At 43.9% G+C, this 22,042-nt stretch overlaps 1 protein-coding gene across 2 annotated transcripts in view; it reads left to right on the forward strand.

Annotated features, from left to right (window-relative positions):
- RABEP1 (rabaptin, RAB GTPase binding effector protein 1) overlaps positions 1-22,042 on the forward strand; it is an 81,506-nt gene that overhangs the window by 21,399 nt on the left and 38,065 nt on the right. For both annotated transcript variants that reach the window (XM_041001464.1, XM_041001465.1), the window contains exons 2-5: positions 2,404-2,532; positions 12,927-13,130; positions 14,905-15,065; positions 18,052-18,171. In XM_041001464.1, coding sequence (XP_040857398.1) covers positions 2,404-2,532; positions 12,927-13,130; positions 14,905-15,065; positions 18,052-18,171 — 614 coding nt within the window. The remainder of the gene's footprint in view (positions 1-2,403; positions 2,533-12,926; positions 13,131-14,904; positions 15,066-18,051; positions 18,172-22,042) is intronic.

Genomic DNA, 22,042 nt, shown 5'->3' on the forward strand with positions numbered 1-22,042 from the left:
AACATTATGTTCTTGTACAGCATGATGTGTTGAAGTATGTACGTATTGTGGCATGATTATCATCCTTTTCGATTCCTGGGGGCCCTTCCTTACCTCTGCAGGGTTACTGTATTACTGTCTGAGCCGTCGGACATATTAAAGTATTAAGGACAAAATAGCATTTCACGATTGGGATTTAACAATAAAAATGCCAGCAGAAGTTAAAGAGAACAAAATTTCCTTCATGATTTCAAGTGGGAATGTGTATTCCTCTAATGTATTTCCTGTTCCTCTTCTTTTTTAAAAGGTATATTTATTTTTATTGGAAAGTAAGATATACAGGAAGGAGGAGAGACAGGAAGATCTTCCGTTCAATGATTCATTCCTCAAGTGGCTGCAACGGCTGAGCTGAGCCAATCTGAAGCCAGGAGCTTCTCTTGGGTCTCTCATGCAGGTGCAGGGTCCCAAGTGTTTGGACTGTCCTCAGCTGCTTTCCCAGGCCACAGGCAGAGGGAGCTGGATGGGAAGCTGGGCTGCCGGGATTAGAACGGTGCCCATATGGGATCCCTCCCGCGAGCAAGGTGAGGACTTTAGCCACTAGGTTACCACACTGGGCCTTCCTGTTTGTTTTATCAGAAAGTCAGTAAGCCTTCAGATGTCAGTGCTATGACCCAGCTGCCTTCGACATTTTCCCTCAAAAACAACTCTGTCCCTTTATTGGGATGAGCTCAAAGCACAGGTCATCTCCTCTTCCTGCAGTGACTTAACCTGACGCTGTGAGTCTGTAGTGAGGCTGATCTAGAGAATTATCTGGAGGGGAATACTGCAGTGGCCCACTGTAGAAAAGGAATGCACATCCTTGGAGAAATTTTTGCAAAGTGTATTGGAGCAATTAATGGAGTTAAAGAAGCTTAAAAATTGAAATCCCCTTATAGTATGTGTGTGTCACAAACTTTTTGATGTACCTTTGTAGGTCTTTTCCCAGTTTATTTTGGTGCATTGGAAAATCAGTAGTCAGTCCCATGGAATGATGGCCTGGGGTAGAGGACGGCCTTATCTCACCTCTGGTCTTGATTAGAACTGTAGGAAAATTGTTACTGTCCGTCTTTGGGGAAAGAAGTCAAGGATTTGGGCCTCTAGAGTTTTTAACCTTGTACTTCAACCAAAAAAGGCCCTGGAGCCAAATTACAAAGGAACCCTGGCAGCAAAAAGTGGAAAGGTGGCCCACACCCGCCCACTGTGGTCAGTGTGGTCAGTGTGTGTCTGAAGGCCACTCTGCCTGGAAGTAAGACTTGGTGCACAATTCTTTCCTTTTTCAACATCAATATCTGAAAGGCAGAGCCATGGCGAGGGAGAGCCTCCGGCTGCTGGTTCACTCACCACGGCAGCTGGGACTGCGAAAGGGAGGAGCTCAGCATTCCACCTTCTCCCAGGCGGAAGGGGACTGGAGTATGTGAGCCGTCCTCTGCTGTCTTCCAGGTGCATCGGCAGGCGGCTGGACTGGAAGCAAAACAACCAGGATTTGAATTGGCGCCCGTTTGGGATGCCAGTGTCACAGATGATGGTGGCTCAACCTACTGCGTTACAATGCTGACCCCCAAGTCAAAATTGTTCTATAGGAATGGATGTTTTTGTTTATGACCTCATAAATGTAGTGGATATTTTTTGAAATCAAAGAACGGTTCAGGATGGGGCTCGTGATACAGCATAGTGGCTACAGCTGCCACCTGGGACTCTGGCATCCCATTTGGGTGCCAGTTGTGGGATCTGGCTGCTCTGCTTCCAATCCAGCTCCTGTTGATGCACCTGGAAAAGCAGCACAAAATGAACCTAAATGCTTGGATGAAACCTGGAAGCTCCTGGCTCCTGGCTTCAGCCTAACCCGGCCCTGGCTGTTAACTTTTATCTGGGGAGTGAACCAACAGATGGAAGATCTCTGTCTTTCCTCCTTCTATTTCTGCCTTTCAAATAAAATAAAATCAGAAAAAAAAAATACTTCTAGCTGATCTGGCTACCCTAAACAGAGATCCTGTTAGATCTTGCTAATAGCATGTGACAGAAACATAACATGTGACAGAAACAGGAGATAAGATGGGCTGTGAGTTCATTGACAGATTACTTAAACTAGCCAATGTTTGACAGTTGCAAAAACATACTGCTGTTCTGCGCTGTGCAGAGCACTGGAGAAGCTCTTTTGGGAACTGGCAGTATGTGATGCTCTGAAAATAAGCTGTTTCTCCATGTAGGACTCATTCACAGTTTGTGTGTGACATCTAATAGAAGTGTCATTTTCTCAAATGAGAGTTTCCTGGATTTTAGCGATCTTTGGAACAGACCATTTATTTCTTGTATAGCAATGTGTAGCTGAGTATTTTTTCTTATAACTTTGTTCATAGATAAAATTTACCACTTTTTTTTTTCCAGTTTCACTTCAGCAGCGGGTAGCCGAGTTGGAAAAAATTAACGCAGAATTTTTACGTGCACAGCAGCAGCTTGAACAAGAGTTTAATCAGAAGAGAGCAAAATTTAAGGAGTTGTATTTGGCAAAAGAGGGTAAGTTAGCTCACTCGCCATCTAATCCCTATACCAAAGCTGCCATCCAACAGCCAGTTTTTTTAAGTGTGATGTAAATTTTGTCATCGACTGTCTTGATTTTATGTGTACTTACACCCTATAATTAAAACCATTGTTCACTTGTTAGGACTAATACTGGAGTGGAAAAATGCATGTTGCAGGTGATTTTCTTTGGTTTTTGACCAAAATGTTGATACTGAGTAGAGTACAGTAGGATGCACAGTTCTGGTAACGAAGACTTGCGGTGCTCCTCAACCCTGGGCGGAACCAGGCAGACCAGGGCTGCTGATGGGGGTGTCATGGAATCAGTGCAACAAATTTCAGTTATTTATCAACAAACATATGTTTTAATATATACTGTGAAGTAGATACTGTTCTTGAATGCTGGGTAAACAGAACGAAATTCATGTAGAGTTTTTTTCACTTGATCAAATTCAAGTGGGGAAGGCAGGTGTTAAGTCATTTTGTGATGAGGTATGAAACAGCCAAGTGTATTCAGGAGATACAAGAGTGAATGTAGCGGGGGAACCGATTGAAGGGTCAGGGTCAATTACAGACCCAAAAGATGATTCCACAGTTCTCCATAGACTGGTTGGTTCTCAAAGTGTGATTGCAGAACAGCGGCACCCACATTCCCGGGAGAGTTGGTGGAGAGGGTGCATGAAAGTCGGTGTACTAATGTGGGTTTATGAAGTCAAAGTCTAAGATTAGGACCCAGTGGCTGCTGTTTAGAAGCTGTCCAGCTGAACGAGATGTGTTACATTTTGAAAGCTAGTCTAGAGTAGTGCGTCTCCTACAGTAAAATGGATAAAAATTACTTGGAGAACTTGTTCAGTTACAGAATATTTGGATAGAGCCTTCATTAATTATCTATTTGTTTATCTATCTTCTTTTTTAAAGATTTATTTATTCTTATTACAAAGTCAGATATACAGAGAGGAGGAGAGATAGAGAGGAAGATCTTCTGTCTGATGATTCACTCCCCAAGTGAGCGCAACGGGCCGGTGCTGTGCCGATCTGGAGCCAGGAACCTGTGCCAGGAGCCAGGAACTTCTTTCTGGGTCTCCCACATGGGTGCAGGGTTCCAAGGCTTTGAGCTGTCTTCGACTGCCTTTCCAGGCTACAAGCAGGGAGCTGAATGGGAAGTGGAGCTGCCGGGAATAGAACCGGCACCCTTATGGGATCCCAGCACATTCAAGGCGAGGACTTTAGCCACTAGACCACACCACTGGGCCCTTATCTATCTTTTTAAAGATTTCTTTATTGGAAAAGCAGATCAGATTTAGAGAGGAGAGACAGAGAAAGATTTTACATCTGCTGGTTCACTCCACAAATGGCTATGACAGCTAGAGGGAGCCAGTCTGAAGCCAGGAGTCTCCAAAGCCATTGCAGGGCCCCATTTCTGCTGTCCTCTACTGCTTTCATACTCCATAAGCCGGGAACTGGATGGGGAGTGAAGCAGCCAGGAAATAAACTGGTGCCCATATGGGATCCCAGTGCTTACAAGGGGAGAATTTAACCACTGTGCCATTGCACCAGGCCTGGGACTTGTATTTTTAAGAAGCTCAAGCGGATTCCAATTATTTTTACTTCAAAAACAAGTTTGAGAACCTGGGCCCAGTTCTGCACCACAATTGTCTCTCCTCGTTGAACTTTTGAATGTATGTGCTGCATAAACTATGTGAATGTATACCTTCATATACTTTTTAGACTAATGGTTAAATTTCTAAAAATCTTAACAAGATGTGAAGGATGTAAATTCTATAATATTGTCAATCCTTAGAATTTAAAGCTTCATTCTTCTAAACTTATCCAGTGTAATATCTTCACAGTGATTTACATCATTATACATTGAACAGAAAATTCACAAATAAGCTTTTTAGCAGAAATCTTACATTGTATCCCTTGGTTTGGGCTTTGCTCTTTGAAATCTTAGAAATGGGATTATATCTGTTTTTAATTAGAGAGCCAGTGAAGGAGATCACTCCCATTTGTTGGTTAACCCCTTAAAAGCTTGCAGTAACTGATGCTGGACTAAAGCTGGGAGCTGGGAACTCCATCCAGGTCCGCTGAGGAGGTGGCAGGAACCTGATTTCTTGGCCCCAAGGTCTGCATTAGCAGGAAGCTGGAGTTAAGACCCGGAGCTGGGTGTGGAACCTAGGCATTCTACTATTGTGGGTGACTTAACCGCTCAGCCAAATGCCTGCCTGTTAGGCTTTTAATTCTTACAAGTGGTTCTCAGGGCTTGTGGCGTAGTAAAACCACCTCCTGAGGCTCCAGCATCTTCTGTAGGCACTGGTTCAAGTCCCTGCTCCTCCACTTCCCTTGCAGTTCCCTGCTAGTGGCCTGGGAAAGCAACAGTAGATGGCTCAAGTCCTTGGGCCCTTGCACCCATGTGGGGGACCTGGAAGAAGCTTCAGCTGTTTCGCAGGTGGGTTTTTTTTCCAGATGTGAGTGCTGAGAGTGATAAAATAGGAATGAAAGTGCTTTATTGTAGCAATTATTGAACTTTTTAAACTGAGTTAGATGTCAAAAGGTGATTCAGCTTAAAGATGTTTGAATGCTATTAACTGACAATTAGATCTTTCAGTTTTGTTAAAAACAGACTTTGCAGTCACCTTCCTTGCCAGAGGATTTGCTAAGCAGTTATTAACTCACTTTTATCATTATTATTGATGCTGACATTGTCCCCCTGATTTGGCACTACACTGGAGTTCTTGTACAGCAGAGCGGTAAAGCCTAGTACAGTTCAGGATGGATGAAAAGCCTTTATTTTGCTGAGTAGGAAACCTGTGATTTTGAAAGGGGAGTGAGGGGAATATGTATTTACATATCCCTCTGTTTGTAGGAAGAAATAGTGATGAGAGTTGAGGATCTAGAAAATGATTCCTTTAAAACAACAAATATTTGTGAGCCCGTCGAAAAACTTCTGCCCGCCCCAGGAGTGTGGCACCTCACTTGAACTGCTCTGGAGTGGAATTTTTCAGTCTGTGTAAATGGTAACCAGTTGAGGCTAATAGAATCAACTGTCTTCCTATGCAAAGGCCTTCAGACCTCACAGAATTTAGTCCTGGCTTGGAAAGCTCCCTGTGACATGCATAGGGTTACGCTTTCTGCTGGTTTGCAGTCGGATTGTTCCCCATTTAGTTTTGTTCTGTGGTGGGCTGATCGGGAGGTAGGGAAGCTGGTGTTCATGTTTTGGCGTGTTGGCACACTGCAAGTCATTGTGGAGACTGGGATAAATGAGGCATGGTTTCTATCAAGAAAGCATTCTTCCTGGGCAGACTCTAGATTTTGCACAATGTTGTCATTGTTTGAATGTAATTTGTCATGAGAAATAAGCCTTGTTGATTCTTTCTTAGAATTTGTTATCTTCCTCTGTCTTTTAAAACTTTTTAAAAGATTTACTTATTTTTATTGGAAAGGCAGATTTGCAGAGAGGAGGAGAGTCAAAGATCTTCTGTCCACTGGTTCACTCCCCAAGTGGCCACAACAATTGGAGCTGAGCTGATTCAAAGCCAGGAGTCAGGAGCTTCTTCTGAATCCCCTGTGTGGATGCAGGATCCCAGGGCTTTGGAGCCGTCCTCTGCTGTCCTCCCAGGCCACCAGCAGGGAGCTGGATGGGAAGTGGAGCAGCTGGGACCTGAACTAGTTCCCATATGGGATCCCGGCGCTTGCAAGGCAAAGATTTGACCAATTAGATATTGTGCTGGGCCCAAGATTGATTTATTTGAAGAAGTTGATGGATCTTTACTTTAAGTGGCGGCAGTAGGCAGGTCTGGGCATGACCAAAGCAAGGGTTTTCTGTGGGTCTTCCACAGGGATGGTGGGGTCCTAACAGCACTGGCCATGTATTGCTGCTTTCCCAGCCTGTTAGGCAAGCTGTGACATTACACTGACCCCTAAATTTGTTTCTATCTTGAATTGGCAAGACAACACTTCAGACCAGAGATGGTCTCCACAAGAAGCCCTTGAACTTATCTGAACAAGAAGATGCTGGACTCTATGCTTGGTATATGCTTGCAATGAAAGAACCCCAAACTGAACTTGAACTGTGGCAATGCAGCAAGGTGGAGGAATCCACCATGGGGGGCGGTTTAGGGGAGGAGTAGGGGGAATCCAGTGCCTAAAAAATGGTGTCACATAATGCAATGTAATTAAAAAAAAAAAAAGAAGTAGGGGATTTAGGAGCCAGAGGACCTTCAAGCTGTGATAATCTCACAGACTCCTGTATTTAAAGGGTTTGGCAGAAAATTGGCAGAATTCGATATGCCTACCACAGCCCAGGGAGCTGGAGGTAAAAGGAAGATACTGTTGAGCCAAAACTGAATAAAGGATCATTAGCAAAGAAAGAAAGAAAAAAGTGTGTTCTTCTCAAGGTGACCTGTAGTATGCTTAACGTATGTAGATAAGGCCATGACAATGTTTCCTCTGCTGACCTGTTCAAGCCCAGAGGGAGCCTGGCCAAATGCATCCTTCACCTCACACCCAGAGCCCCCATAGTTAGCTTGGCTAGCCTCACAATAATTTTTTCCCATCAGTGTTTGTTTTTCAACAAATCGAGGTTAATCTTGTCCAAAATTTGCTAGATTTGCTTTGTTTTTTTTGTTTTGTTTTGTTTTGTTTGTTTTTGTTTCCCTAAATAAAGCTCTCCGGGTTTTGCTTTCGTATTTTCTTTGAAATTTTAAAATTGACCTTTTGTAAAATTCTAAAGTGAAAGTGATTGAGAGACCCTCACCTCACTTGTGAATTGCATTAGCACTTTGCAGTGTTCTGTCTCTAAAGGAAACAGGATGTGGACTAGTTGGAAAATGTCCTTGCTACGTTTAAGTTGCTTTCACAGCCAATGAATAGCCTTTTCTGTACACTTGCCTTTTTGCAGTCGGAGGTTCTCGGTAAAAATGAAGCTGTCGGCAGATAGGCAGCCTGGAATACTGTGATCCTTTCTAGGAGTCCCTGGTGGCCTGACCGGAGACAACATGCACGACCTGAGAGCCAGCGCTGATTGTTTTCTCTCAGTGTTGGTTGTTTGCCTACACAGTGTGATGTATTTAAAGATTCCCTCTAAAGCAGAAACTTCTCTCCTTGCATCCGCTGTGACGTGTGCCAAGCCCAGGCTTCACGGTGCCTGCAGGTGTTGTAGGCGGACGGCCTGGCTTTGTTGTGCGCAGCAGTCTGTGTTGGATCTGTCAGCAGACCAGGTCCAGGTAGCTCTGGAATCCAGACACAGCCTTTCTCCACAGCAGCAGCTTTCACGCTCAGTGCTGTAACAGCTGTGCTTGCATCTATTTGAGGAATAGCTGGGATACAAGTTCAAACAGCAATAAGAAAAAAACTAATGAAATTTGTAAGTTTTGAGTCCGCTTCCTGCCTGTTTTTGCCTTAGTATACCTTCCTTTCCTCTCCACCCCCCAGCTGACTGCTACTGGAAGTGATACACACTCTCTGAGAGTTCTGTTGATGTCTGTTGGACTTGAGAAAAACTGTTTTCTGATTCAGCTTTCCTCTTCTGGCCAGCTGCAGTACAGAGGCTGGTGCTGTGGGAATGTCTGTGGCTTGGATCCCCTTAGTTGGGGGCAGTGAGTAGGAGCCTAGGACAGCAAACACCAAGCGGAAGTCCTGAGCCTTCTCCAGCTGAGGGAAACTGAGAGCAGTGGAGCCCATGAAGCATCAGAAGACAGAGCGAGTGTCTGGTAGTACCCGGAAGGACTTCGCCTGTGGGCACTTGTGGTCTGTGTGTAGAGCCCCGATGCCAACCAGAATTCCAGCGGTGAAAAGGAAGGGTGGGAAGCTGAGGGTCAGGTGTCATGAGCTTACACTTAGGGAGGGAATGAACCAACAGTGCATACAAAATTAACAAACAAGCCATTCAAAATTTCGGAAGGAAGTTACAGAGCTTGAGATAAGGCTCATAAGTGATTAAAATTGCAGACAAGATAGTGATTTCAGTGATTACAGAAGTATGTTGAGGAATTCTCCCTCCCAGCTAGAAGAAGAAGAAAAAGTCAGGGATGTGGGGTGAGGAAATATTCAAAGAAAGTATCAAAGGCATTGAGAATTGATTGTTGATTGAAAACCTTCAGCATATTTGAGAAAATATTTGAGGTAGCAGATTTCGTAAGCGATACAGAAAATGTGTGTCTTTAACTGAATGGTAAATAATTGTAAGTTTATTCTTGGATAGAAACTATAAAACGTCGAGACTAAAAAAGAAAATGTTTAAAAAAAAAAAAAGGACCCCAGGGGAGCTGGCATTGTGGTGCCAAGGGCTGAACTGCTACCCGCAACACTGATGTCCCAGCAACACTGCTACCCGCAACACTGACCTACAGTGCCGGTTCAAGTCCCAGCTGTTCTACTTCCTATCCTCCTTTTCCACTAATGTACCAGAGAAAACGGCAAACGATAACCCAAGTCCCTGGGTCCCCACACCCCTGTGGGAGACTCTGCAGAAGCTCCTGGCTTCGGCCTGACCCAGTCCTGGCTACCACAGCCTTCTGGGGAGTGGACCAGTGGATGGAAGATCTCTCTTTATCCCTCTATTTGTATAACTCACCCTTTTGAATAAGTAAAAACATAGGTAGGTAAATTAAGAAAAGAATTGCTGAGAGAAAAAGCAATTGCGCTGAAAGGAGCTACCCCATAAGCACAGAAAATGCCAGAAGAGAATTAAATAATATCTCCAGAATGCATGGGGAAAAAAAATTGTCAATCCCTAATTTTATATGTAGTTGAGTTAGCAGTGAGGAAAAAACAGATCCCCTGGCATACCACAAATAGGGGCATTTGCCTCCAGTCACTGAAGGAACTGATAGAGATGCAGGTTTGTGAGAAGGAAAATAAACAAATTTCTATATTTTAGGTTAATTTATTTACTTGAAATTCAGAATTAGAGGACCCACTGTGGTGGCTCAGTGACAAAGTCCTCACCTTGTATGTGCCAGGATCCCATAGGAGTGCTGATTTGTGTCCTGGCTGCTCTGCTTCCCATCCAGCTCCCTGCTTGTGGCCCGGGAAAGCAGTAGAAGACAGCCTAAAGCCTTGGGACCTTGCATCTGTGAAGGAGACCAAGAAGAGGCTCAAGGCTCCTTTCTTCAGATTGGCTTGGCTCTGGCCGTTGCAGTCACGTGGGGAATAAATCAACGGATGGAGGATCTTTCTCTCTGTCTCTCCTCCTCTCTGTCTCTCCTCCTCTCTGTATATCTGACTTTCCAATAAAAATGAAATAATTTTTTAAAAAAAAACCAAGACAACACAACACAAAACTTTACCCACATTAGAAAAAAGATTGATATTATTTGTAAGGCAGATACACAGGGAGAGAGAGAGAAAGATCTTCCATCCACTGGATGGAGCTGAGCTGATTTGAAGCTAGGAGCCAGGAGTTTCTTCTGGGTCTTCTATTTGCGTGCGGCATCCCAAGGATTTGAGCCAGCCTTTGCTGCTTTCTCAGGCTGTAAACAATGAGCTGGATCAGAAGTGGGGCAGCTGGGACAGGAACTGGTGCCCATGTGGGATAGTGGCCCTTGTGTATGGAGGATTTGCTTTCTGTACCACGGAGCCAGCCCAACATTGCTGCTTTTAAATGTGTGGAAACTTGTGCGAGATGGATTATAAAGTTAGTGTTTGTTGGCAGCTTTTCTGCTCACAGTGTCTTGGGAGTTACAGGTCTGGGTCATCGCCAATTCTGAGTGGGGAAAATCAGCATGGGGTGATGCTAAATACATAAGCTTGAGTTATGATAACTTTGTAGGGTCCAGCGGTGAATTAAATATCCTCAGGGGTAGGTCTTTTTTTTTTTTAAGATTTATTTTTATTGGGAAATCAGATAAATAGCAGGAGAGGCAGAGAGGAAGATCTTCTGTCTGCTGACTCACTCCCTAAGCAGCCACAATGGCTGGAGCTGAACCGATCCAAAGCCAAGATCCTAGAGCCTTTTCCAAGTCTCCCATGTGGCTGTAGGGTCGCAAGGTTTGGGGCCACTTTCCACTGTTTTCCCAGGCCATAGGTAGGGAGCTGGATGGGAAGTAGAGTAGCCGGAGTATGAACCGGTACCCATATGGGATCCTGGCATATGCAAAAGCAGGAATTTTAGCCACTAGGCTACTGCATTGGACACAGGGGTAGGTCTTGTGGTCTGGTGGCTAAAACTGCCACAGGGGACATGCACATCCACATTAGGGTGCCTGTTTGAGTTCTGGCAATTGTGCTTCGGATCCCTCTTCCTGCAGGTGCTTGGTCCACTGCCACCCGGAAGGGAGACCTAGATGAGGTGGCTTTTGCCAGGCCCAGTCCTGGCTTTTGCAAGCCTTTGAGCAATAAAATAGTGGATGGAAGATCACTCTTATTTTTGCCATTCTAGTAGAAGAAAGATGAGATTAACATTTAAAAGAAAACCCTCTAAAGTATTCCAGAAGTAATAATTTCTTTTTTTTTATATTGAATGAAATAGTCTAACACTGAAATAGAGTTCATTTGCACCTGTGCGCACACACTGCATGCTCTCCTCTGTGGTTCAGTGTCTGTATCTTCATCCCATTGCTGGGTTAGTTCCATTGACAGGCCTACGCAGATTTCTAAAGTATAGCCTTTTGCATTAAAATGCTTCCGTGCACTCTTTGCATTTGTGGTAAGAGTCCCGTGTGAAATTGACGAGTGTTAAAATTTCTTTTAGTTAAAAAATAGTATCACTGAGTTTTCTCTCCTGTGACCGAGGCTACTGATGACTAACTCTTAATGACTGATAATAACAGTGTTGTCTTCATGACCAGCTGATATTGAAGATAGGAAAATGAACTAGAGTTTCACCACTGATGGGAGATTGCAGCAAAGGAGCCCTGTCACTGTCTTGGTGAGGAGTGGAGGCATGGGCCGATCCTGTGTGACCGTGTGACTTGTGTGGATGGTGGAGGAATCTGCAAGTCAGTTTTTTGCAAAGATTAACAGTTTTTTTTTTTAAAGATTTATTTTTATTATTTTTTCATTGGAAAGGCGGATATACAGAGAGGAGAGACAGAGAGGAAGATCTTCCGTCCGATGATTCACTCCCCAAGTGAGCGCAACGGGCCGATACTATGCCGATCCGAAGCCAGGAGCCTCTTCCGGGTCTCCCACGTGGGTGCAGGTTCCCAAAGCCCTGGGCCGTCCTCGACTGCCTTCCCAGGCCACAGGCAGGGAGCTGGAAGGGAAGCGGGGCTGCCGGGATTAGAACCGGCGCCCATCTGGGATCCCGGGTGTGCAAGGCGAGGACCTTTAACCACTTGCGCCACCGCGCCGGGCCCAAAGATGAGCAGTTTTTAACCTCCTAAGTATGACTTTCACATGGATATTAAAAAGGTACAAAAAGCAGTTTAAGATATAAATAGAAGTAGACTGGAAAAAGTTTTGTGAAAAAAGAGACACTTACTGTGTAGAACATGCGCTTCTAGAAGGAACCAGTTTATTTGGAACAAAGATATCACTGAGGAAGGAATATTGATCACTGACAAATGTATTTAAAAGCCCATGGGGCCAGTGCGGTGTAGCAGCCAGCTTATCGAATCCTTGCTGCCCTGCTTCTGATCCAGCACCCTGCTAATGGTCTGGGAAAGCAGCAGAGGTTGGCCCCAGACCTTAAGCTCCTGCACCCATGTAAAAAACCTGGAAGAAGCTCCTGACTCCTGGCTTTGGACAAGCCCAGCTCTGGCCATTGCAACTATTTAGGGAGTGAACCAGCATTTGCAAGATCTGTCTCTCTCTGTCTCTCTGTAACTCTTTCAAGCAAAATAGACTCTTTTTTTCTTTTTAAGATTTATTTATTTATCAGAAAGGCAGATTTACAGAGAGAAAGACACAGACAGAAGAATCTTCCATCCACTGGTTTACTCCTCAAGTGGCCAGGACTGAACCAACCTGAAGGCAGTAGCCGTTTCCAGGTTCTCATGCGTGTGCAGGGTCCCAAGGCCTTGCGCCATCCTCTGTCTCCCCAGGCCACAAGCAGGGAGCTGAAAGGGAAGTGGAGCAGTCGGGATATGAACCGACGCCCACATGGGCATGCAAGGCAAGGACTTTAGCCACTAGGCTACTGCACCGGGTCTGGAGGTGGTTATTTTTAATCCCTGTTTCCCAGATGTGGAAACTTCAGCCAGAGAGTTAAATAATTTGACCAAATTGATTGAGCCAGCCATGAGAGAGCCAACATTGCATTCTGAATTTACTACAAGCCTAACCACTTTGGGAATAGGCCATTAATGATTCACATCTCACCTCTTTTTAAACTGGTGTAGTTTTGCATGTTATTTCAGAATGTGATGCCTGGTTTTTCCCCCTTAGCGCACCACCCTGATCCGGGTGACTCCCTCACTGATGGAAAGGCTTGTCCTTTTTCCCCTCAGAGGACCTGAAGAGACAGAATGCAGTACTGCAGGCTGCGCAGGACGACCTGGGCCACCTTCGGACACAGCTGTGGGAAGCTCAAGCTGAGATGGAGAACATCAAGGCCATAGCCACCGTCTCGGAGAACACCAAGCAAGAAGCCATCGACGAGGTGAAAAGGCAGTGGAGGGAAGAAGTGGCTTCGTTGCAGGCTGTCATGAAAGGTGAAGACCAAGAGCAGTTTGCGGGTTTTCTAAAGTTACAGATTCTGATTGTTATGAGAACATTTTTCAAGAGGCCTTATAATTTTTTTTTAAAGATTTATTTATTTTATTGGAAAGGCAGATGTACAGAGAGGAGGAGAGACAGAGAGGAAGATCTTCCGTCCGATGATTCACTCCCCAAGTCAGCACAATGGCCGGTGCTGTGCCGATCCAGAGCCAGGAGCCAGGAACTTCATTCCAGGTCTCCCACATGCAGGTGCAGGGTCCCAAGGCTTTAGGCCATCTTTTACTGCTTTCCCAGGCCACAGGCAGGGAGCTGAATGGGAAGCGGAGCTGCCAGGATTAGAACTGGCGTCCACATGGGATCCTGGTGTGTTCAATGCGAGGACCTTAACTACTATGCTATTGTGCCGGGCCCGGGGCCTTATAATTGATACCAAGTTTCATTTTTGGTTCTTTATACTACTGTATTCAAGATGTCCTGTTAGAAAGAAGAGCAGCCCTGCTTTTAAGCCTCACCCGTGAACCAAGGTTTTAAAGATTTTTCCATAGAAGCGAGGCAGGTCGTGTGGGTGAGAGGAGCCCCGTGGGAACGGAAGGGAGCCGACCTGCAGCACGGTCTTGCCCATTGCAGGAGGCCACGTGCATACGCCGCCTCGAGATCATTACTGCCCTTGTGGTTTATCATTGCCATATTGTTTAGGTTTTTAAGAAAAAATTGCCTTTGCAGGTGAAATCTTCCGCATCACTTAGTCTTTGTGGGTCAAGTGTGGTTATTCACAATCGCCATATATGAAACAGGAACGTATAGTTTATCAAATGGGCACATGGGCTTCCTGAACAAAATTGGGCTCTCTTTTTTTAAGGAAGGAGGAATGGAAATTAATAGGTGGCCAGCAGTTACGTGTCTTTTAATTAACATAACAAGATTCTATTAAAGATATAGCTTAAGATTATATTAAAGATGTAACTTAAGATTCTCTTAAAGATACTGGTATTTTATTGAAACAAGACCTTTTCATAAGACTTTATTGTACTTTTCTCAGATTACAATCTGGGGTTGCGTTTGAGTGTTACAGAAATATATCCCCTTTTGTACCCTTTCAGACAGTGAGATTGGTGTAATGTGCCGTTGTTGTCTTGGGAACCATAGGGAGGTGTCTGAGAACATAGATTTTGGTTGTGGTGAAGAATGTGAAATCTTTTGTGTGTGTATGCGTGTTTTTAAGATTTATAGATCTATTTGAAATGTAAAGTTAGAGACAGACATTTCCATCCAATGGTTTATTCTCCAAATGGCCTTCACACCCAAACGCAGTGCTGGACCAGACTGAAGCCAGGAGCCAGGGCCTCCATCCAGCACTTGCTGTGGATGGCTGGGGCTCAGGAGCATGGACCATCTTCCTCTGCATCAGCAGGGAGCTGGATCAGCAGTGGGTGCAGGATACAGGCGGCTGCACCACAATATGGCCATAAGTTTGCATTCTAGTTCTGCTTCCTGTTTATGAGGAACGGCCAGACTGTTAAACCTTTCTTAAATTTTGCTCATGTGTAAAGTAACACATGGCACACATAAATTATGGTGAAAGTTAGAGATGATTTAAAACCCTTGTTTCTACAGATTTTAAAAACTAGAAATGTGATGTTTTTTTTTTTTTCTTAAGTAGTTTTAGAAATTAGCATAAGCTCCTCAAATAATTTAAACAGTTTTGGTGTGTGTCAGAGCATTTTATTCACCATGTGGAGACATGAAATATTTGGTGATGTTTTGTAGAAACAGTTCGTGACTATGAGCACCAGTTCCACCTTAGGCTGGAGCAAGAGCGAACGCAGTGGGCACAGTACCGCGAGACTGCAGAAAGGGAGATAGCTGATTTAAGAAGGAGGCTGTCTGAAGGCCAAGAGGAGGAAAATTTAGAAAACGAAATGAAAAAGGTATGAAGGAAACGTGTTTCTCTGCAGAAATATGTGTATGCAAGTGCCAAGTGCTTTTGTGGTTGTGGTAGTAGTTTTGTGTTCTCTCTGGAGGAATGGCTTGGACACACAGCGTAGTGCTAGATAATGTGATGCTCCCGTCCCCAGGGTGAACCTGTCATCAATGTCACTACTTGACAAGGTCCATCCTGACCCTTGTACTCCACACTGCAGCTTGCCTGTTGCCCTCACTCTACCATCTCTATATTCCTGATTCTCTCTATGCCACTCTTTGCTTTGCACCTGTTACCTTATAATCTGTAGAGTTGACCTATTTATTTTGTGTAATGTTTGCTGCCTTTCTCTCCTGCTAGAATGATAGCTCTTGAAACCAGGAAACCTAGACAGAGAAATATTACACATCAACTGGTTTGCTTCCCAAATGTCCCCAACTGCTAGGGTTGGGCCAAACTGCAGTCAAGAGCCAGGAACTCTTCTGTTTCCCACCTGGGTGGCAGGAGCCCAAGGTCATGGACCATCCTTTGCTGCCCAAGCTGGATCTGCACTATGGAGTAACCAGGACCCAAACTGTCACTCCAGTCTGGGATGAAGGCGTCTCAAGTAATGGCTTAACCTGCTGACCCTAATTTTTGTGTCCTAAATGCCTAGAGTAATATCTTCTAGAATATGTATGTCCCATGCATATTTTTTTAGAAGATTGATTTATTTGAAGGGGAAAGTGACAGAGAGGGGAAAGATTGATCAGTCAACCTTCATGTACTGCTTCACTCCCCACATGCTTGCAAGTTGGGGATGGGCCAGGATGAAGGTAGGACAAAATGGGTCTCCCACATGAGTGGCAGGAACCCACGGACTTGGGCTGTTATTCCCTGTCTCTCAGGCGTGTTAGCAGGAAGCTGGATTGGAAGTGTAGAGTAGCAGTTACTTGAACTGGCACTCTGAAATGGAATGTGGGCATCCCAAAGAGAGACTCAACCTACTGGGCCACAGTGCCTGCCACAACAAATACTATGTGAATTTTTTAATGATTAGGTCTAAACTGAAGTTTTAGAACAGGTTTTATTTTTCCTCTTTTCCTCTCTATCTCTTGGTTCCTGTGTAATGAATATAACACATAATGTGCTTGAAAATAGGGCTACAAGGCATACGTTGTGATTTTTTTTTTTTAGTCACTGAGAAAATCTACTTTTTAATTTTTATTGGTTTGAAAGGCAGAGAGAGTTAGAGAGCTCTCTTTGCTGGTTCATTCTCAGATGCTTTCAGTGCTGGGCCAGGGTGAAGCCAGGAGTCTGTTACGTTGTTCTGTCTGGGTCTCCCATGTGGGTGGCAGGGAGCCAGATACTTGTGTCATCAACTGTTGTGCTCATTAGCAGGAAGCTGGAATCTGAAAAGGATCCAAAACTGGAGCAGGCACTCCTGGCAGAGTGAGGAGTCCTGCCAAGTGCCCATCCCTATTGAGAAAACTTAGCCTTTGATTAGTTTGGATTAATCGCCAGAGCTGAGCCAGGAACTACTTCTGGGTCTCCCATGTGGATCCAGGGTTTCAAGGCTTTGGGCCCTCTTCTACTTCTTTTCCAGTCATTAAGCAGGGAGCTGGATGAGAAATGAAGCAGGCAGGACACAAAGTAGCACCCATATGGGATGTCAGCACTTGCAGATGGAGGATTAGCCATCACATTGATCCCGGTTGATTCCCCCCCTTTTTTTTTAATTGCAAAGGCAGATATACAGAGAGGAAGAAAGAGAAGATCTTCCGTCCGATGGTTCACTCCCCAAGTAGCCACAACAGCTGAAGCTGAGCCAACCTGAAGCCAGGAGCCAGGTGCTTCTTCCATGTCTCCCACATGGGTGTAGAGTCCCAAGCCTTTGGGCCATATTCGACTGCTTTCCCAGGAGGCAACAAGCAGGGAACCGGATGGGAACCAGAGTAACTGGGGTATATATATCAGTGACCACACGGGCTCCCTGGGGTGAGGACTTTAGCCACTAGGCTATTGTGCGAGGCCCAGTTGATTCCTTTTTAATCCATGTTTTGAAAAGGGAGTTCAGAAAACCATGTGGAGCTTGTGTTTTGTTTGGTTCACTCAGATAGTAAAAGCAACATTATATTTTAAAATTGCTTTTGAAATAATTGAATGGAAGCCTTTAAAAATGTTTTAATTGACCCAAAAAATTTCTTGTGGGATGTCATGTGATTTTTCAACACCTGTATACATTGTGATGTGTTCAAATCAGGATAGACTGCCTCAAACAGAAGCCTTTTTGTTTCCTAAGATTTTAGAAAATACAGGCTATAGTTTAAGTATAACCAATTATTTTAATAGTGCACAATAACTCACATAGTGGGCTAAGTGCAATGGCTCAATGGTTAAATCCTTACCTTACAAGTGCCAGGATCCATATGGACACTGCTTCATATTCTGGGTGCTCCACTTTCCATCCAGGTCTTTACTTACGACCTGGGAAGTAGTGGAATATGGCCCAAAGCCTTGGGATCCTGCACTCACGTGGGAGACCTAGATGAAGCTCCTGGCTTTGGACTAGCTCAGCCCCAGCTGTTGTGACCGTTTGAAGAGTGACCCAGCAGATGGAAGATCTCTTAATGTCTCTCCTTCTCATCATAAAATCTTTTCTATCTTTCTGATAAAAATAATAAAACAAAACAAAAAAAAAGAAACGATGAACTCTTTAACTTAGTAACCCAGGATTATAAATACTGTGTCTATTTCCTCTTTCATACTGGCTTTTTTCTAACTTAATCATGAAGTTTGTCATGGTGAATCGATTTCTACTACTTCAAATGGTAAGCATAGTGTTGGGGAATGCTTCATCGTAAAAGCAATGCATCATTTAACCAGTTGATTTTATAAATGCTAACATGGCACATGGTAGAATTATGTTAATTTTTAGTAAAGGGATGAGTCAGTATTTCTTAGAAAATGCAATAAATGAGTAAGTTGTGACATTTAATTGTCTTTAACCACAGGCCCAGGAGGATGCTGAAAAACTTCGATCTGTTGTGATGCCCATGGAGAAGGAAATTGCTGCTTTGAAAGATAAACTGACAGAGGCTGAGGAGAAGATTAAGGAACTGGAGGCCTCCAAGGTTGTAGAACTCTGTAATCCATGTGTGTGAAACCCAAGGCTCTGCTTTCATGCCTTGACCAAAATTAGAATCACGAAGGGTGAAAACTCTGTAATTTAGACTGTGCATCTTAAGAATCTTGTTTTCTCTAACATACTCACATGTGCACACACACAAAGAAAAAATACCCACTTCAGAATGATTTTGCCTTTAAGGACGTCTTGAATAACTTGAATAATCGCAATAACGTTGCTTTATCCCGAGTGACCCCTTCACAGAATGAGTTTATTTTTTTATCACCATGAAGCCAAATCTCATTCTTTTTTTTTTTTTATCAAGGAAAATCCTGTTCAGAGTTGACTTTTTTCCAGCCCCATAACTGATGTTTCAGAGTGTGGCTGACTTTGTTGGCCATAAAGACTCAGCAGAGGAGATATGGGAATGTTAAAAATTTTTAATAATTGAAAAATGAAGTAAGAAAGCAGAAAAAACTGAGAAAAGACTAAAATACAAAGTAGGACTATAGAAGCTAATGGGACTATCTCAAGTAGGTACAATCTGATTACTAACAATGATCAGATTGCATTTTTTACATGAAACGTTTTTATAAAAGATGTACTGAAAATAAAATCACAGAATGAGATTGAATTGTAGAGTAAGAGAGGACCCAGGACAGCCAGGAGCGGTCCCTCCCCCGTCTCCCCTGTGCACTGAAACATGTGTCCCACCCACCTTCCTCCATACCTGACCCTCCCCACCCTCATCAGAGGCCCCCATGGGTGCACATCCCTCTCAGCTGTGTCAATGGCATTTAAAAGAAAACATTTTAAAAATTTTTAAAAAAAGGAATGAAGGGAAGATATGCCAGTAAGCAATTTCCCAATGACAGCTGATACAGCCAAGTGCAGTGTCAAGCAGGTCCTTATTTTAGATAAGAGCTCAGCATTCCATAGCCTGAGGAACCTTGGGCACATTACTGCTCATACTGTACTTTGATTTTCTCCTCTGTAAAATGAAGATAACTACCTCCACTAGAAGGCCATTATGAGAATCATTTATCAAGACATATAAACATTTAGGATACTGTAATATTATGATACATTACTTTTCCCAGCATTCATAAAATAACACATTTTGAAGAATTGATATTATACAACTCTAACTCTATTATGTTATATGGTTATTTACAATAACATTATAGTTAAGATGCCTGGAAAAAAAGCATTCATGGGGGGAAAAAATGACAAGATACTTAGGTGGTGGATGTTTGGGGCAGTAGTTGACACCACTAGGTACCCGTCTCCTGTCCCAGTGCCTGGTTGGTCCCCATTCTGCTTCCTGCTCATGTGCACCTGGGCACCCTGGGAAGCAGCAGATGAGGTCTCCACTGGATGCATTCGTCCACAAGGGAGACCTCATCTCAGTTCCCCATTTCTCCCTCCAGCCTGGCCCAGCCGTGGCTGTCGGGGAGTGAAATGAATGTAAATCTGAAACATTATTTTTAAAATACAGGAGAATATGAATTTTTAAAAAGATTTATTTATTTTTATTGGAATGTCAGATACATAGAGAGGAGGATCTTCCTTCTGCTGGTTCACTCCCCAAGTGACCGCAACAGCTGGAATTCAGCCAATCCAAAGCCAGGAGCCAGGAGCCTCTTCTGGGTCTCCCATGCAGGTGCAGGGTCCCAAGGCTTTGTGGGTCGCCCTCGGCTGCTTTCACAGGCCACAAGCAGGGAGCTAGATGGGAACAGAGTCATCAGAATTAGAACTGGCACCCGTATGGGATCCTGGGTGCATGCAAGGCAAGGACTTTAGCTGCTGTGCTGGGCCCAAGTATATGAATATTTACTCAGGGATTTAGAAGAAAAAAACAATATCAACTGAAAATAAACAGAATTAACACAAGTAGAAATTAGTGAAACAAGATAACAGAATAAGAGCATTAAGCAATTCAAAATTTAATATGACAGAAATATCTCTGGCTTTTCAGCAAAAATGAAAAAAAAAAAAAAAACCAAAAACAAATCATTTGAAAATGAAGCCAGCATAACTGAAAATTAGATTTCTGGGTAAGTACTATGAATAATGTTACACCTCTAAATTTGAAAATTGATTAAATAGAAACATTTCTAATAAAAGATAATTAGCCAGATTGTGCCAGCTTAGGATAGGAAAGCTAAAATAGTAAATTTTTTTAAGACATTTCCTTGTTCAGTTGAAAGGCAGAGCATCAGAGAAAGAGGGCGAAGCAGAGAGAGTGAAGGAGGCCCATCTTCTCTCCACATGTTCACTTCCCAGGTGACTCCAACAGTTAGACATGGGCCAGGCCCAAGGCAGCAGCTAGGAGTGGCAGGGGCCTGAGCACTTGGCCCATCATCCACAGTCTCCCCGGGCACGTAAGCAGGGAACTGAGTCAGAAGTGGAGTTGCCAGAACTTGTGCCAGCACCCTGTACAGGAGAGCAGCCTAGTAAGTGACAGCTCAAGCTGCTGCACTGCAGTGCCAGATCCTAAGCTCTTCATTGTGATGTAACACGAATGCAGAGTCCGAGTCTTTCTGCCTTCCCTTCCTCAAAGACGTCAGATTCCGCTGGTGTCTCAGGTCAGACCTTCTAGAAAGAATTCTTAGATTTTAGTAATTTATGAACTTTATAAACTGTCAGAAAACAGAAAAACTATAGCTCCTAAGATTTGTGCATCTTCATTGTTTAAAAGCAGATAACAAGGTAGTGTAAGGGAATTACGGGTTGGGGAATAAAGAACCAAAAATGTTCAACAATGTAACTAAAGAAAAAAGGAAAAGAAAAATAGTAGTCATGACCACATAGGATATATTCTCAGAAACTTAAGGGTGGTGTTTTACCAGAAAATTTTTGTGATGTGTCTCCTGAAAGATTGAGGGAGAAAAGCAATATATTCAAGTTCAGAAAGGCATTTGAGTGAATTTTAACATGTAATGACTTAGATCTTCAGTGAAGGTGGTCAGTGAGCGCTGAGCAGCCGTCCCAGGAATGGCAGCATTGTGCAGAGGCCCATGCTCGCAAGTGTGCAGCTTGTATTTGTGGTCTCACACTGCATTTCATGAAGAAATGAAGTGTCAGAATGTGAGAGAGCTGAACCTGCTGAGATTGGCCATGCCAAAATGTTCCAGGATGCACATCCCGGTACTAGACCTAAGAAGAGCTAAGCAAATTGGAAGTTACTCCAACAAGACAACAGTGTTTCTGTAACCCAGTCTATCCAATTTAAGAACGCTGTTGGGAAAGAGTCTCAATAATAAAACCAAACAAAAACGAACTGCCCAAACTCTGCCTTACTTAGCCATCCACCTAAACATGTGACGGATCTTTTTTTTAATATATGTATATTTTTTTAAGATTTTTTTTTTTATTGGAAAGGCGGATATACAGAGAGGAGGAGAGACAGAGAAGAAGATCTTCTGTCCGATGATTCACTCCCCAAGTGAGCACAATAGCTGATGCTGTGCTGATCCGAAGCCAGGAGCCAGAAACTTCTTCCAGGTCTCTCACGTGGGTGCAGAGTCCCAAGGCTCTGGGCTGTCCTCAACTGCTTTCCCAGGCCACAAGCAGGGAGCTGGATGGGAAGTGGAGCTGCCAGGATTAGAACCGGCACCCACGTGGGATCCCGGCGCGTTCAAGGCTAGAACTTTAGCTGCTAGGCCACGCCGCTGGGCCCACATGTGACGTATCTTGACAGAATGTTATAAGCCGTCATTCGTGAAGAATTGAACACCTGTGTTCCTGCATGAAGACAGAACATTGTAGGTGAAGCAGCGCCTCCCCCAATTTCATTTATAAACGCACATTCTACTCAAAATGCAACAAGGGTAGCTACAGACCTTGATAATTAGATTCTGTAAGCGATGCAGACA

The sequence above is a fragment of the Ochotona curzoniae genome, unplaced genomic scaffold (assembly GCF_017591425.1).
Source record: "Ochotona curzoniae isolate NIBS_2020 unplaced genomic scaffold, NIBS_Ocur_1.0 scaffold_2453, whole genome shotgun sequence".
In the NCBI taxonomy this organism is placed as follows: Eukaryota; Metazoa; Chordata; class Mammalia; order Lagomorpha; family Ochotonidae; genus Ochotona; species Ochotona curzoniae.